Here is a 16,342-nt window from a genome sequence, read left to right on the forward strand (position 1 = left end):
GGAAGCAAGAGGAACACGAACCAGTACAAACCAGTAAGCACCAGTACAAACCAGTACAGACCAGTAAGCACCAGTACAAACCAGTACGCACCAGCAAGCAATAGGAAGCAAGAGGAAAGCGAACCAGTACAGACCAGTAAGCACCAGCAGGTAATAGGAAGCAAGAGGAAAGTAAACCAGTACAAACCAGTAAGCACCAGTACAGACCAGTAAGCACCAGCAAGTAATACAAAGCAAGAGGAAAGCAAACCAGTACAAACCAGTAAGCACCAGTAGGTAATAGGAAGCAAGAAGAAAGCAAACCAGTAAGCATCAGCAAGTAATAGAAAGCAAGAGGAAAAGTAACAGCCCCAAATGGCTGAAAAACTCAATTTCCCAGGATCCTCAATTTCCCAGGATCCTACTCTGCAAGGGGCCTGGGCGGGGCAGGAAGGGAGCTAGCTCCCTTATCTCCCTCCCCGATCTCCTGCAATCAGCTGTTGAGCGGGTTCTTTTCAACACTCTCTTTCCCTCTTGTTAGCCTTTAGCTCTTTCTAAAACAGAAAAAGCAGGATCTGCCTTTCCTCCCTGGGCAATTTGGCTCCAGGGACCATGCATTCGCTCCATAAGACGCACAGACATTTCCCCTTACTTTTCAGGAGGAAAAAAGTGCGTCTTATGGAGCAAAAAATACGGTAGGAGGCTGACTGGGCATCCAAAAGGCCTTTAGGATGCCTGCCTTCTGTGCATTTAATTTGTGTGAGTCTAATTGGCTGGCCTTCAACCGAATAAAGCTGAAACCGCATATGTTAGATGTGCGTAAGTTGCAGTCGTACTGTACTACCCAAGGAGAAGGACAAAACAAGATGTTGGGCTGCTAATTTCAGCGGCTGGCTGCCATGAAGCTCATCATGCCCTTGCTTCCCAGTGACTACCATACAAACCTGCAAGAATTCCCCATGTTGTACTTCAACTACAGGGTGGTCCCAGTTTTGCACCCATGCCCACCAGAATTATAGCACAGGTTCAGCCATTGATCTCACCCCCTTCCTTTCAGGCTTCAGGAAGGCTTTCTTGCCTTGTTTTAACATTTTGGAGCAGCATGTATATACTCAGACATAAAAGTCCTGTTTCGTTTTTGTTTCTAAAAGATAAATAAATCTGCAAACACATTTTCAAAGATGTTCTGGGCTGGGGCTAGTGAAATCAAGTGTGCTAGCCAATGTGCACCATCCACAGTTAATTTTGCCCTGTTTCAGCTGAACCATGCTGGGCATTTGCAGAATTGTTTTTTTCCAGAGCTCACTTTGAGACAACAAATGCTATGTTTGTATTGGATGCTATGAGAAACCAGTCCCACTGCTCTCAGAATTTTGCATTTCTCTATTCTTAATACAGCCTCTGACCAGTTTTAGACCAGCTTGATCAAATTTTTCTCACTTTATCACACAGGATAGAATAGAAAACATTCAATTACAGCAGCAGACTGTAATTAATATTAATTAATTAATATTAATACAATATGGGAATGGTGGGGGGGACATCTGGGGAAAACTCTTTGGAAAATATTGATAAACCACCTCTTTATCTGAAGTAAATCAAGTGAACATTCAGTTTAATCTTTTCTGCCTTCGCAAAAAAAATTCTTCACAAGCACAGAGACTGATTCAGTGTTGCCCTCTTTTCATTGTTATCTTCAGTTCTGAAAATATATGCAGATGTGCACTTCCAAAATCTTGGAGATGGCAATGTTTGAAAGTAAAATTAATCTAGTGCGCATGCATGCATTGCCCCAACAGCAAAGAGGCTGGCCTATTTCAATTACTATAGCTATCACCATTTCCAAAAGAGCAAGACTCCATTTCAGAAATCAGCAAAGCCCGACTGCTTTGTATTTGTATTTCCTTCTACATCACCTAGGCAACCAAATTATTTTTTCTCCTGCTCTCCGTATGCCAATATAGTGGCTGTCACTTCCTGTTTGAGCATTCTTAACCGTTACTAAATTCTGGCCATTACCTCTTCCTGTAACCATTGGTTTTAATTAGAATGAACAATGGAACAGGTTACAATGGAACAATTGTCAGCCTGGATAACTCAATTGGTTAGTGCAGGCTTCCTCAACCTCGGCCCTCCAGATGATTTGAGACTACAATTCCCATCATCCCTGGCCACTGGTCCTGCTAGCTAGGAATCATGGGAGTTGTAGGCCAAAAACATCTGGAGGGCTGAGGTTGAGGAAGCCTTAGAGCATAGTGCTGATAACGCCAAGGTAGCAGGTTTGATCCCTGCATATTCCTGCATTGCAGGGGGTTTGACTAAATGATCCTCAGGGTCCCTTCTAACCCTGTGATTCTAGATGGAAAGCATTGGGCCTTAAGAACTTGCTCCCTCTCCCATTTGGCCTTCAAAGCCATAACAGAGGCATGGGTTAAGCAAGATGGTGAGTGCAACAGCCGTGCCGAGCTCATAGGGACCACCAAGACCAACAGGGTTCTCTGGCCGGTCCCTGCACTGCCAACGCGAATGCTGCCGCAAGCAGGGGGGAGCCAGGGGGCCCAACGTGAAGGTCGAGAGGGCTGTGTGGAGCCCCCAACCCACTATGACCTCAAATCCACCAGGACTGGGATCGCCCCATAAGTGATCCAGCAGAGCTCGGAGGTCTGGTGGCTTCCGGAGCTGAGCAGACAACTCGACGGAGCCCCCCCCCCCCCCGCCAAGCTGAACACTCACCAGGCGCTACTGCAGCCATTGAGAGAGAGAGAGAGGTAGGAGGGGACCAGGAGAGCCAGGGAGGCTGCATAAAAGTGTGCAGCCCAGTCCAAACCTGGCCCCAACCCAAGGTATTGCCCGGGAGAAGACAGGCACTGTGCGGGCCCTCCCCTGCCGGCAGAGGGGTGCCACTGGTGGATGGAAATGGACACAGGATCCAAAAAATTTCGTTTCTTAATTTTTTTAAAAAAATACATTTTTCATTCATTCATTGTAACTCTCAAGAATTAAAATGACGGTGCCCATAAACACAGGCCACTTCCTGGGACCACAGCTTCAGCCCTGATCCCTCTTCTTTTTTTATTTTTATTCTTTTTTATTATTATTATTTTTTATTAAGTTTCTCGTAAAATAATTTAAACAATAATATACAATATTTATATCTTATATATGTATATACAAATGTATATGAATAAAAGAAAAATGCTCTTAAACTTATATCATATACATAACTTATACACCATTCTGTATATTATATATACACTAATACTTATTACTTTTGCATTTACATAACTTACACACAGCTTAAACAGATTTTAAAAAAAAACAACAAAAAACAACAACAACAACAAAACATAATCCCCCCTTCTGCTTCCCCCCCATACTTCTTCTGTTTTATTTTGTCATCTGCTTCCACGGTTTTACACTTCTTTATTGTATTTGTCATCTGCCATCTATTATGCTCTAGTCCCATATTGTAAAACCCCCCTTCCACTTTATTTCTGTACACCTTTCCTTTCATTAATAACGATTTTCTTTTATACATAGCCGTATTGGATAGTATGATCATGTTCTATTTGTACCCTTTAAATCTTATTATTGTTTTATGTTCTCCTTCATATTCCAATAAAGAATTTTTTTTGAAAAACTATGAGTGTTACGTTTTCTTTTTTTCTCATATTCCATACAGCTTATTCAGATATATCCTAAATTTGTCCCATTCTTTTCCAAAGTTTTCACCTCCTTGTTGCCGAATCTTTGATGTTAATTTTGCTATTTCCATATATTCAACCATCTTTTGACGCCATTTTTCTATGGTAGGAGTCCGTTGCTGTCTCCAAACTTGAGCCAGCAAAATTCTTGCTCCTGTCGTCGCATAAAGAAATATTCTTACATCGTTTTTCTCAATGTCTTCCCCTACCATTCCTAATAGGAATGCTTCAGGTACTTTTTTAAAGTTATATCTATAGATCTTTTTTAGTTCATTGTAAACATTATCCCAATATTGTTTTATTTTATCGCAGTGCCACCACATATGTATAAAATTTCCTTCTTTGACTTCACACTTCCAACACTTTTTGTCTATTTTTTATTCTTTTTAATTAAATGGGGGTGGGGGGAAATCAGACAGTCTTTTTCTCTCTCCCTCCCTGCCCTCCCATTATTATCATCACCTCTCTTCCCCCCCAAAAAACTTTTTCTTCCACTTTATTGTTATTGCTATTATTTTCCTTCTTTCTCTTTCCTTTTTCTCTTTAAAGTGTATATATCTATATCTATCTATCTATAATAAATAAGTAAATAATAATTCCCTCCTCTCAAAGGGGTTTTCTATATACTTTTTATTTTATATATAGATAGATAAATATAGCCTTCTGGATTTCTGGGGGTTTTCCTGTTGTTATTCTGTCTCTCACAGCTACAATAAACCTACCATTAAAATTATGGACTGGTCATTTCTTCATCAGAGGGCAAATGGGCAAATTTAGCAGGGGACCAAATACTTTCCCCCCTCCCTGTAGGACCAGCATGGATAGTTGGCCTCACTGAATATTTGACGTTCCCCCCCCCTTTATGGCTCTGATCTATAGGCTACCACTAAAACGAGGCTGCATTTTAAACTGTATTCTAACTTATATTTTAATCAACTGTTTGTTTGGTTTATTTTTTGTTTTGTTTTGTTTTGAATGTTTTTACTGTATTTATATTTGGTGTTAGCCACCCTGAGCCCGGTCTTGGCTGGGGAGGGCAGGGTGTAAATAAAAATTTATTATTATTATTTATTAAATGATGAACTGACTGTGATTGATTGTCAGTTAAACGTCTGGCAATTTAAGGTGACAACCTTAAGCTAGGTTAACAGCTTTGAGAACTTAAAGAAGTACTTAAAAGATCCAGGGACAGCCCACATATATATTGGCCTGATCCTACCTCTCTTTCCTAATGGTGCCTGCTCAGGCTATACAGAAAAAGCATTTTGGTTCCTAAAATTCATTCTGATTGTGCACATAAAATATAACTGATAGAATTCTACAGGATGGGTTAAAAGGTAAAGGTAAAGGGACCCCTGACCATTAGGTCCAGTCGCGGATGATGACTCTGGGGTTGCGGCGCTCAACTCGCTTTACTGGCCGAGGGAGCCAGCGTACAGCTTCCTGGTCATGTGGCCAGCATGACTAAGCCACTTCTGGCGAACCAGAGCAGCGCACGGAAACGCCGTTTACCTTCCCGCCGGAGCGGTACCTATTTATCTACTTGCACTTTGACGTGTTTTCGAACTGCTAGGAAGGCAGGAGCTGGGACCAAGCAACGGGAGCTCACCCCATCGCGGGGATTCGAACCGCCGACCTTCTGATCAGCAAGCCCTAGGCCACCTGCACAGGATGGGGTATTAGTGTCTAAAAACAGTCCAGATCCAATGATCCCTAGGCATGCACCTCCAGGTGGTGGAGATATTAGGCACCATCCTGGCATCCAGGCATCTTCACTTGGTCACAAGTGGTCAAAAGCCAGGTGCAAAAATGTACCTCGTGCCTGGCTAATTTTGAACACTGCTTGTATGCCTCTTTCTGGCAACTTTTGCAGTCAGGCTGGTGCCAAATATATTGCTTTCCTTTCCTTTGGAGTACATCAGCAAGGCTGAGAGGGAGGTATTTTTGTTGGGTTCAGCCCAGGAGCTCCATACATACTGCCCAGGCTTGGGCTCCAGAGAGGTCACCTCGGTGCTGCAAATACAGCAAACACAGCACTTTGAGGAGGGCCTCAGACACAGAAAGGCTCATATGGGAAGAATATAATGAACATATATACAACACAACCCAGTCAATGATAAATGAGTGTTTGTTTCTTTAAAAAAAGGGGGGGCGCTAAAGTCCAAAAATCCATTATAAAAGAAGGTCTGAGTCTTCCTAGAAGCCACGCTCTCCTACCTTAGCACACTCCCTGAAAACTCCAGATGTGTTGAGGCCCTAAATGCTTAGATCAAAGGAAATTCTGGTCTAGCAGCCAATAAAAAGCAAAACATGTACATGAAGCATTAACAACTTATGCTGAAACACCCTGTTTATAAAGTCAATTAAAGCTTACAAGGAATACTGCAGGGCTTCTCCTAAATGGGTTGAACATTGAAAGCTTAATCTTCTATTGTGCTGTCGTGTGGTTTGCTGTGCAATCACTGTTGTACATTCTGATTACGTTCCTTGGGGTGGGGGAAGCAGGGGGTGATTGACAGTTATTAAGTTCCTAGTGGACTTGGAGGAGTCTTTGGAGCCAGGCTACAGTAAATGCTTCCATGGACAGAATATTTATCCGTTTCTCTGCTCTATTACATAGGGAACTTGAGGTCAGAAAGATTAAGACTAGAAATACCCTTGTGCATTTCAGAAAAGGGATCACCACAAACCACCACTGATTTCCAGAGGCAAAAGAAACAGAACTTGGGTCTATCTCACACCACCCACCCATGTGGACAGCTTCTGCAATGAGAGGAAGTGGGGCAAAGCTACCATTTCTTCTTTGACTTTTCACACACCTTGCATGTGAAAAGCCACTAGAAAGCCACTCAGGTCATATGTGCAAATCCAGTTTCCCATGATAATGATGAAAGAGCTCAAATTGCTTCTTCCTCCACCCCCACCCCCCACAATACACACATCAAGCTGGCAATACCCCCAGCTCAGAGTACAAAAAATGTTTGCAGTCGAACAATCTAGAAATCTGCACTATCAAGTGTGTTCATGATGACTCCTTAATATGGAGTGATCCATATGTTTTGATCATTCAATGAAATACAATCTGAAATCCCCTAACTAACAGAAAGAAGACATTCATGTTCCTGGATACCTTCTATGATAGGGCAAAGAAGGAGTGTAAACACACTGTTTGCAAAATTATTGGGGAGATTCACTGCCTCATGAATCAATGCAGTTCAATGTTAGGGTAGTTGACCTCTACCTAGGAGCCATTGTGTCAAATCACAGCCCACAAAGAACTTCCGAGAGGTGGTTTCATATATTACAACACAATACAGTACAGATTCTGTCAAAATCAAGGGGCATGGGTGAAATACCAGGCTTAAATTAAAAAAATAAAAAATCCTTCCAGCAATACAGTCCTTATGGTTATTCGTCTTTACAGATCAATCAAAGATAGAGATCTAAGACAGACAGACCCCATTTATGAAGGAGGAAGAATTCTCCTAAGCCACCCTATGATATGAATAGGTTGTGGTGGTGATGCTGCGGGTTGTACTACCTAATCAAAGGAGGTGGGGTTTTTATTTCATTTGCACACTGCTTCCATTATGAAAAATTAAGCAGTGCCAAATCTAGGAAAATGCCTTAAGTGCTTTACGAAGGCAAACAGGCCAAAGAGAAGAGACCCAGCTGCAAACAATCTAAACCCTCTTTGAGTAAAACAAAGCAAAACAGCATGATGATGTAGCCAAAGAAGATTAATGAAAATTACTCTCTCAAACAAAAGTGAATCTTTCCTGGCATGGCTAAATAAAGGCACCTGGACGGGCCTTGCAGTGAAAACTTCTTTTCCTATTTTTTCTTTGGATCAACTCGCTGCTCATGAAACAAGGAAGTGCTGCCACCAGCTCAACTGAGTCAGGTTTCAGACAGTACAACCTGCTTGAATGCTGGGGCTGGGCTTTTACTGAGCCAATCCACCATCACCCAGTGGCGCATTCACTGAGTCCTTTGCCCCTTTGCTCCCCCTGAAATCGCCACTCACTGGGTTTTTAAAGCACCTGTAACTTGACTTGTAACTTGACAAATAAGAATCTCTCCCAGACAACTAGGCTGGTTCCCTCCCCACCCCCCAATATGGAGAGAAGACTGTGAGGCCACCTGGAGTGAGGAAAGTCAGACAGCAGTGGCTCCTCTTACATTACTTCTCCATTCCTGGTGGTCCTCTTTCAACAGCTTTCCTTAAAACAACAACACTCTAGTATCGGGATTATAATACAGATATTGGCACACAATGTCCAGTTAGGCCCTGTCACCAAGCTAACTGAGTAGCCGCTCAATCTTGGATTGTACCAACAGAGCCCATCCATTCTTGATTCTGGAAAATGTAAATAAGAACTGTCTTTGAGTATGTTTCAATCACTATTTGGGTAGCCACAGCCTACCCTTACTTACCAGGGGGTGGGGGGTGGCACTTCCCTAGCAGGCAGAAAGACCTAGGTAAGTAGGAATAGGAATAGGAATAGGAATAGGAATAATTTATTATTGGCCAAGTACATTTTCCAACATACTTGGAATTTGTTTCGGCTACATTGCAATGTAAACATACAGACACTGTTCCTCTCGCAATACAAAGAAGCAAAGAAACCACACCCACAATTTACCTCCCCTTCAGCTATACAACTACGAATTTAACAATTTAATGGCACAAGGAAAAAAAACTATTCTTGTGCCTGGCCGATTTTTTATATGAAGTCCTGTAGCGACGTCCAGATGCAAGTAAATCAAGCAGATGATGCCCGGGATGTAAAGGATCTGCTACAATTCTCTCTCTGCTCTCTTCCTAACTCACAAAGCAATAACAAGAAGCTAAAGGGACCCCTGACCATTAGGTCCAGGCATGGACGACTCTGGGGTTGCGGCACTCATTTCGCTTTACTGGCCGAGGGAGTACAGCTTCCGGGTCATGTGGCCAGCATGACTAAGCCGCTTCTGGCAAACCAGAGCAGCGCACGGAAACGCCATTTACCTTCCCGCTGGAGCGGTACCTATTTATCTACTTGCACTTTTGACGTGCTTTTGAACTTCTAGGTTGGCAGGAGCAGGGACCGAGCAACGGAAGCTCACCCCGTCGCTGATTGGCGAGCCCTAGGCTCTGTGGTTTAATCCACAGCGCCACCCATGTCCCGTAATAAGAAAGTACTTTAATGAAAAAGAACAGTAATTATTTTGCAATACAAATGATTCCTGGTGATTAATAAAATTTATATTATATTTATTTGCAATGCACAGGAAGCTAGTGATTTCAGATATTTCTCTATAAATAAAAACTCATATTGGTGAGGATGAGGAAGAAACAAGGCCCGTGCCATCAAAAATGTGTAAAACCTTCACAGCTGATTGAAAATGAAAATGCACCTAAGATGTATCAAATCTGTGTATCGACATCACATTTAGTTCCCTGCGGAGTTAACATCAGCAGTTAGTAATAAAGGTAAGAGTCCTCAATCCTATCTATGAACATATGCCTTCAAATCTACAAACCAGTTAGGCCTATTTCTCCACGTCCAACTGCATGCAACATTAAAATAAAATGAATTAAAATAAAATAAAAAACTGTCATGGGGGGCTAGAACCTTGAGCTCTGCATGGGCAGAGTGTAAGGCTTAACTGTTTTCCCCAAATCATTTTTCTGCTCAAAATCCCTCTCCCTCCCAATATATTTTTATCTCTACACAGGGGCGTAGCAAGGGGGGTGGGGGTGCGGCAGGCCGCCCCGAGTTCCATAATGGAGGGGGTGACAAATCATCAAGGAACAATTTTGGGGGGGAGAAAAAAAAATTTGATTTTTTTTTTTAATGCCTGCTCCGAAGGTCTTATCTTACTATACTAGGGATTATATAGCTATATATGAAATTCCATGCATATCGGTTAATATCTTGACCCTCTTCCACCAAAATAGCTGTTTACTTGGCTGTTTTCCTATGTCATGAAGGCTGAAATTTCAGTTCAGAGAACACTTACTGTTCCCAACCCTAACCCTGTGGAAAGCCATCTAATTAGAATTTAATTTGATTTTGAGATGTTTTTAGGAGGTAATTTAATTATTGTTTGATTTTATACCAATGTTATGTATCTGATGTTAGCCACCCTGAACCTGACTTCCGCCGGGGAGGGTGGGATATAAGTAAAAGTTTTTTATTATTATTACTTGTTATTATTCCTTTGTAAGAAAATATGAAATAACTTAAAACCATTTTGGGGGGGGGATCAATGGGGGGGGTTGACAAGAAATTTCCCGCACCGGGTACCACCTGCCATTCCCATGCCTGGGGGGGGGGGGTGATAAAAGATTTTTTGCCCCCGGGTACCAATTTACCTTGCTACGCCCCTGTCTCTACAGTTAAAAGGAAAAGTGGTCATGAATCTTGTTCCCTGCAGGGGAAGGGGAGGGAAATGCCCTGAAGGAAAAGGGTTAACTAAGCAGTCCTGCTCCACCTTCACTTTGCTCAAGTTCCCAGCCTCCCTAAGGTAGCTTTTCATAAAGAGAGTGTGTCACAGTGTGGTGGAAAATTATATACACATACCTGTGACATCCAGCCAGAGGTGGCAAACCTGTCTGCAGGCTGGAAGATTGGAAGCGAGGGTTTGCACACGACTGAATGCTGCTACTCTGAAGAAGCATAGCTTGACAATAATACATTTTACCATAATCTCAGTAAGAATTACCGGTAGGTTATTATTCCCTGCCTATGTTATATGGCCTATAATCGTCCGGGTGTACCAGTCCATTAAATCTCAAATGTATAGGAGTACATTGTGGATGGCAGAACATTCTCAAACCCCAAGCATCTATCATGATAATAATAATAGCAATAGCAATTCATAATAATAATGTCATCTGTCTTACCTCCAGGAGCAGGAAGAGCAGCAGTATTACCCCCTGCTGAAAATGGCTCATTTCTCCCTTTCTCCAGCCGGTGCCCGTTTTCCTCACATGCGCCGCTCAGAAGCAGCGAACAGCAGTGGCATCTCGCTCCCTCTGGGCGCCAGGAAGAAGGCGAAGGCACCCGAGCGCGCCGGTGCCAACAGGGGTGCCAAATCTCCCGGCGCGGAGGGGAGGGAAAGGACAAAAAAATGAAGGCGGAGGGAGGAGCGGTATCCTCGGATTCTCCCCTTTCTCGGATGCGAGACCGTTTATTTCCGAAGTGACCAGAGAACAGTGACTTTCCGGGAAGGGTCCGCCCGTGGTAAGCAGCTGCTGGGGTCGCGCCCCCTCAGGTTGGGTCTCCCCCGGGCGCGGGCGCTGTTCCAGGGGGCGGCTATTCCCGGGGAGCGGCGACAGGAGGGTCTCCGGACGCGAGCGCCAGCGAGGGCGCACAAAGAGGAGGAGGAGGCCGAAGCGGCGGCGGCGGCGGCGGCAGAACGACCGGGCTGGGAAGGCCCGCCCCGGCCCGCCCCACGGACTCCGCTTAGCACCGCCCGCCCGCCTTCCCCCGCCCGCCCGCCTTCCCCCGCCCAGCCAGCCGGGGATCGGCGCGGCCACTGCAGGCAGGGGAAGAAGCGCGCGGGGCGCGGCGAGAAGGAGGCCTTCCTTCCAGGTCATAATCAGCACAGTTCGATTTGCTCCTGATTAATGCTGCCTGTTGTAGCAAAGGAGTCATGTGTTCCCTATAAGCAGCTCCAGTCTAGTGAGGACTGGGAGCTGCTGCTGCTACAGGATTCCTAACATGGTTTAATTCTAGTAAGAAATGAAGCAGCCACGTCCTAACTCGCTTGAAAAGGTGGGTTAAAAATAAATAAATTAAAGCCTGAATTCTGTACAGCCTTCCAGGACGTCTTTAATTACAAATGGGCATGAGCTGCCTATTTCAACAACACACAGGCTACAGAAACTGTGAGGAAGAGGTTACTCATTCTTATTGCTATACTGTATGTGTAGGTAAGCAGCAGAGTATCTTCTCCTGCTTGTCAACACATACAGCAGTAAGAATGAGGTTGCAGTGATGGGCCAATGGCCATAATAATATCTATCTATCTATTTATCAGTAAGAATGAGGTTGCAGCGTTGGCTGTAAAGCAAGAGTTTCTTGTTATGTTTGAACGGCCTTCCACTGAGAAGAAGACATCTTGCAAAGTGAAGGCTAGCACATCGAGCATAAAGTGTCTGTGCACACTCTTGAGTAGCGAAACTCACAGTACTAGCCCAAATTACTGGAGGGGCTCTGGAAGGTAGGTACATTTTAGAATGTAGCCTGAAGCTGGAAATTAGTCACCCCTAATTTGATCGAGGAATTGTATTCTCGGATTTGGTTCATGGCCCTTATGGAAAAACTTGGTTGTCAATTGAAGGAAAGAAAGATTCCAAGGAGAGAGAGAAATATATTTCCAGTGAAATGGTTTTCTAAATATGTTTGGGTCAAAGAGCATGATTGAACTGTATATTTGTGGGAGATTTTCTCTTGTCTGCTTGTTTTGTTCTTATGTCTGCTATAATCACATGTCTATGTGCGTGCTTCAAGTTTTTATTTTTTCTTTGACAGCTTCTCTTTGATATAAGTTTGATACATTTATACAACCTTTAGAAGACATCTGAAGGCAGCCCTGTATAGGGAAGTTTTTAATGTTTAATAATAATAATAATAATAATAATGTTTTTTCTATATGCTGAAAGCCATCCAGAGTGGCTGGGGCAACCCAGTCAGATGGGTGTGGTGCAAATTGTTGTTGTTGTTGTTAGTCCTAATAAACTGTTCTTTAAAAAGAAAAGCGGGGGGGGGGGGGGGGACAAGCCCACTCTTAGTACAGTGGTGCCCCGCTAGTATCTTTATTTTCTACTTTCAGGAAGCGTTGTTTGTTTATATAGGTATACATTCAAAACTGGTAACCTTCATCTCTGTTGCAGTGTTATGCTTGCAAGTATAGATGTAGGCTTCCTAAATACAGCTATGATCAAACAGATGCTTGGGAACAGATAGCCTGACTGAACGTTTTCCCCTCAGCTTTTGTCAAGGGCAGATATTTAAACATCCCCAGAAATGTTAGACATTGTGAATGTTATTCGAATGTGCCGGATGCTGTAGAACATATTCTTTTCTACTGTCCACAACAGCTACGCAAATGTGTTGTGCTATCCCCTTTTTTGAGTAGCCTAACATCACAGCACAATGAAAATTTCAGATTCTATCTGTCTGACATTAACCTGGAAGTAACTGCAAGGTTGACTGAGTTTTTGTCAATAGTATCTATTACAGTGGCGAATAGCACTATTTAGCAGGAAGAAATTCCATTGAAAATCCTTGTTATTACATATTTTACATAGCTGTTTATGTGTATACATATTTTTTAAAAATATGTGGATGTTTCATGATGGCCTATATTTGTGATGTTAATAATTTTTATTCATTTTCCAATAAAGAAAAAAAACACACATTCATATTAATAACAAATCAAGCAAAATCTTACCACATTCAAAAACAAAAAACAATACAGCCAGTTATAGAGTCTGAATTAATTAATTTCAATGAGACTTCCCATGTTCTGGATTTCAAGAGCTAAATGTCCATCCTTTATCTTCCTGTTATCTTCTTTGTTACTTCACAATTTTCTAATCATGATATTGACAATCTCCTCAATCAGTCAGTCAGTCGCTGGTATAACTCTCTATCTTGTTTTATTTAACCATTCCTTATTTCCATAATCACGCAGGGTGCTTTTTCCATATTGTTCTCAGTCTTAATATTTTGAAGCACAGTCCTCCTTCGATGACCCCTCCTTTTTCTGCTGATTGTTGCTCTAATAGGCTCCGGGCTTCCATCCAAAGTTGAAGTTAATGAGCGACTTCACACTGTCTTTGATCTTTCCAAACCAGCCGTTGTTTCAAATGTACTGTAGGGGTGTACTTGACAATCAGTAAGCTACACAAAGATTGTTTCAGTTTCCCCATAAAAACCCACGCCAGCTCTCCAGGGCCCTCGGACAGTTGGCAGGCATCCCAAGTTTACCGTCACTATGATAATATTTCATGCAAGCAAATGCATCCTCTGTAGAGTAATTCCTTTCGTAATTCCCTTTCGTAATTCCAATTAAAAAATCTCCAATCTCTCTCCCCCCCCCATTAAAGGAGACTTTTCCTGATCATATCCTTTTTCTTTCTGCATCAGAGCTTTTACCGTCGCCACCTTCAGGGACATCTTAGCCATTGAGGCTACTGGCGCGAGGCGCCATGGCGCCACAGCCTGAGGAGGGCGCCTGCACCCTCCAGCCCGGCTGCAGCGCCGCTCTCGCCCACCTGTTCTCGGGCTACAGATGTGGGGAGGCCGTCAGCGAGCCTCCCGTCAGCGCTGCAGCCAGGGCTCCCTGGACAGCAGCACGCACCACCACTTTGGCCGAGCAGGCAGTGGCAGAGCACAGCTGGCAGCGTCCCCACCCGCCCCTCTGCGCCCTCTGGCTGCCCGCTGCACCTGGCCTTGCCCAGCGGAGCGTGAGGGGCAATGGAAGGATCTTCGCGCCAGGGCACCGGATTTACTTAAGATGGCCCTGGCCACCCTCCCTCATCAGCCCGAGCTGATTTGATCATATCTGATCTTACTATGCCAATTTTGATCAGGGCTCTCCGCCGAGGACTGCGATGATGCCAATACGTCCATTTAATTTATGCCTCCTGCATTTCCTTTGGGTAATTAATTCTTTCTTGGTGAGGTTTGCCAAATCATGAAATAGCAGATATAACGAATACAAAAACACGGGAGCCTCTCACCTCATTCACCAAGATGACAAGATTTTGAAGTCTTTTTGAAGTCCGAAACTTGGCCTCCAGTGACTGTGTAGTTTAGCAGATTTTTCTTTTAACTCCTTCTGTCCAGAACATGCCTGTTTTTTTACCAAATCTTTTTAATTTTTAGAAAACAGGGACTCCTGGCTGATGAGACTGACTTTGGAGAGTTGCCAAATTCATGCCTTGGACATCACCCAGTGTCCCTGCCTCCACACCTTGTTGCGGAGCGTAGAAAACAGACAATCTGCAGGTGGTGCAGCCCCCCCCCACTCGGGGGGGGGGGTGAACAGGGTTAATTACCCTCATTTAACCCTGAATTACTGGCACGACTGGATGTCCGATCCCTTGGGAGGCCACCATATCTCATTGCCGGAAGCCGGAAGTCATGATGGCCTATATTTGTAATGCCTAATAAAGGTTTGGCGAAGTAAGTAAGTAAGCTAGCAAGCTTGAGAACAGAGTGAAAAAGACAGCAGAATAAAATGCCCTGGACCAGTTTTAACAAGGTAATAAAGGAAGGTTCTGCTTTAGACAGGGCTCAAAACTAGTACTCTGAATATGTTTCACTACTGGCATCTGCAGGATTCTAAAGTATGGCCTGAAGGCAACCATCACCTGAGCAGGCCTGTATGCAGAATCTTCTAGAATCAGATGTATATCAACCTTGGGTTCCTTGATGTTAGGTGGAATATATATATAAAAGTAAATATTAATTCATCACAGTTGGCTCTCAGCCGTATGCTTTGGTATGTGTGTCTAGGAAGGCTTCAACCTTAATAATTCATTATTTTAAACTTCTTGTTCAACCAGTTTTTATTACATCAATTCAATCTGGGCAAAAGGACATTGAATCTCATTGTCAGTGGAATATCTAATGCTTTGGTAATACATAAGGAATCTCTTTATGTGACTTGCATTTTTTTTAAAAAAAGAAATGCATATGCAAGCTTATGTTATGAACATAAAAACTAGGGGAGAAAACCCACCACTCAACTAAGCCTGAAATATAATTCTATCACTGTGAATATCCAACACTATTCCAATGATAGAAAACAAAAACCATCCCAGAAAATCCTGATCAGAAAGAGGCTGCTTTTTCAGTCAAAAGAAGGAAGAGTATGGGGTCAAGTACCTGGGAGAGGGCAACCAAGAAAGATCAAGCACCTGCAATACACTTCCCCAGCTCATCTTGGTCCTCTATTCCTGATTTCAGTCTCCAAAGGCATTTAAAAATAAAGCCACATTTTAAAAAGGCAGAAGTGCTCCAACAAGTAAAAAATCTCAAGAGATTCTACCTCTCAAGTGCCCCATGCAGACAGAAACTGAATAGTTGGACCTCTAATCCAATAATAATATTAATAACTATGGTTTGCAAAATTACAAACAATTATAATTACAAAGGCAAAAATAATACTAATTAAAAAGTAATCACAGTGCAATTATTAGAAAGGTTTTCTGTTATAAATGCATATCTCAGCTCTGATAATGCCATAAACTGACTGAACTATCCTGTTGGTAGTCGATTTATAATGACTGCACAACCGGTATCTTACTGTCCTCGAGTCTCCACCAGCAGACTTCACAACAGTAGTCTCCGGGGAGCTGAATAAATATGGCACTGTAAGAAAAAGGATACCTTCCATTGCCCATGACTCATAAATACCTAAGTGTTGCTTTATTGGAACCTTGGTTTGATTTTACCATAATTACTTACTTCTGCGAAATTTATATTTCCTCTCCCACTCCGCAGCTCTGATCTAACTGATGGTTGCTGCAATGTTTTAATCTCTTGATCTCTGTGATAAAGTGATTTGTTTTGATTTTATAGTTTCCTTACTTGTCTCATTGCAATTCTAATTTGTTTTTGCTTTTATGTCACCCAGATAACTTTTTTGTTTGT

The 16,342-nt window shown here is 42.9% G+C and overlaps 1 protein-coding gene across 1 annotated transcript in view; it reads right to left on the bottom strand.

The window, feature by feature from the left end:
• VOPP1 (VOPP1 WW domain binding protein) overlaps positions 1–10,651 on the bottom strand; it is a 35,795-nt gene extending 25,144 nt beyond the window's left edge. The window contains exon 1 of the mRNA XM_033165511.1: positions 10,576–10,651. Coding sequence (XP_033021402.1) covers positions 10,576–10,626 — 51 coding nt within the window. The 5' untranslated portion in view covers positions 10,627–10,651. The remainder of the gene's footprint in view (positions 1–10,575) is intronic.
• Between the last annotated feature and the right edge of the window lie 5,691 nt (positions 10,652–16,342).

The sequence above is a fragment of the Lacerta agilis genome, chromosome 12 (genome assembly GCF_009819535.1).
Source record: "Lacerta agilis isolate rLacAgi1 chromosome 12, rLacAgi1.pri, whole genome shotgun sequence".
In the NCBI taxonomy this organism is placed as follows: Eukaryota; Metazoa; Chordata; class Lepidosauria; order Squamata; family Lacertidae; genus Lacerta; species Lacerta agilis.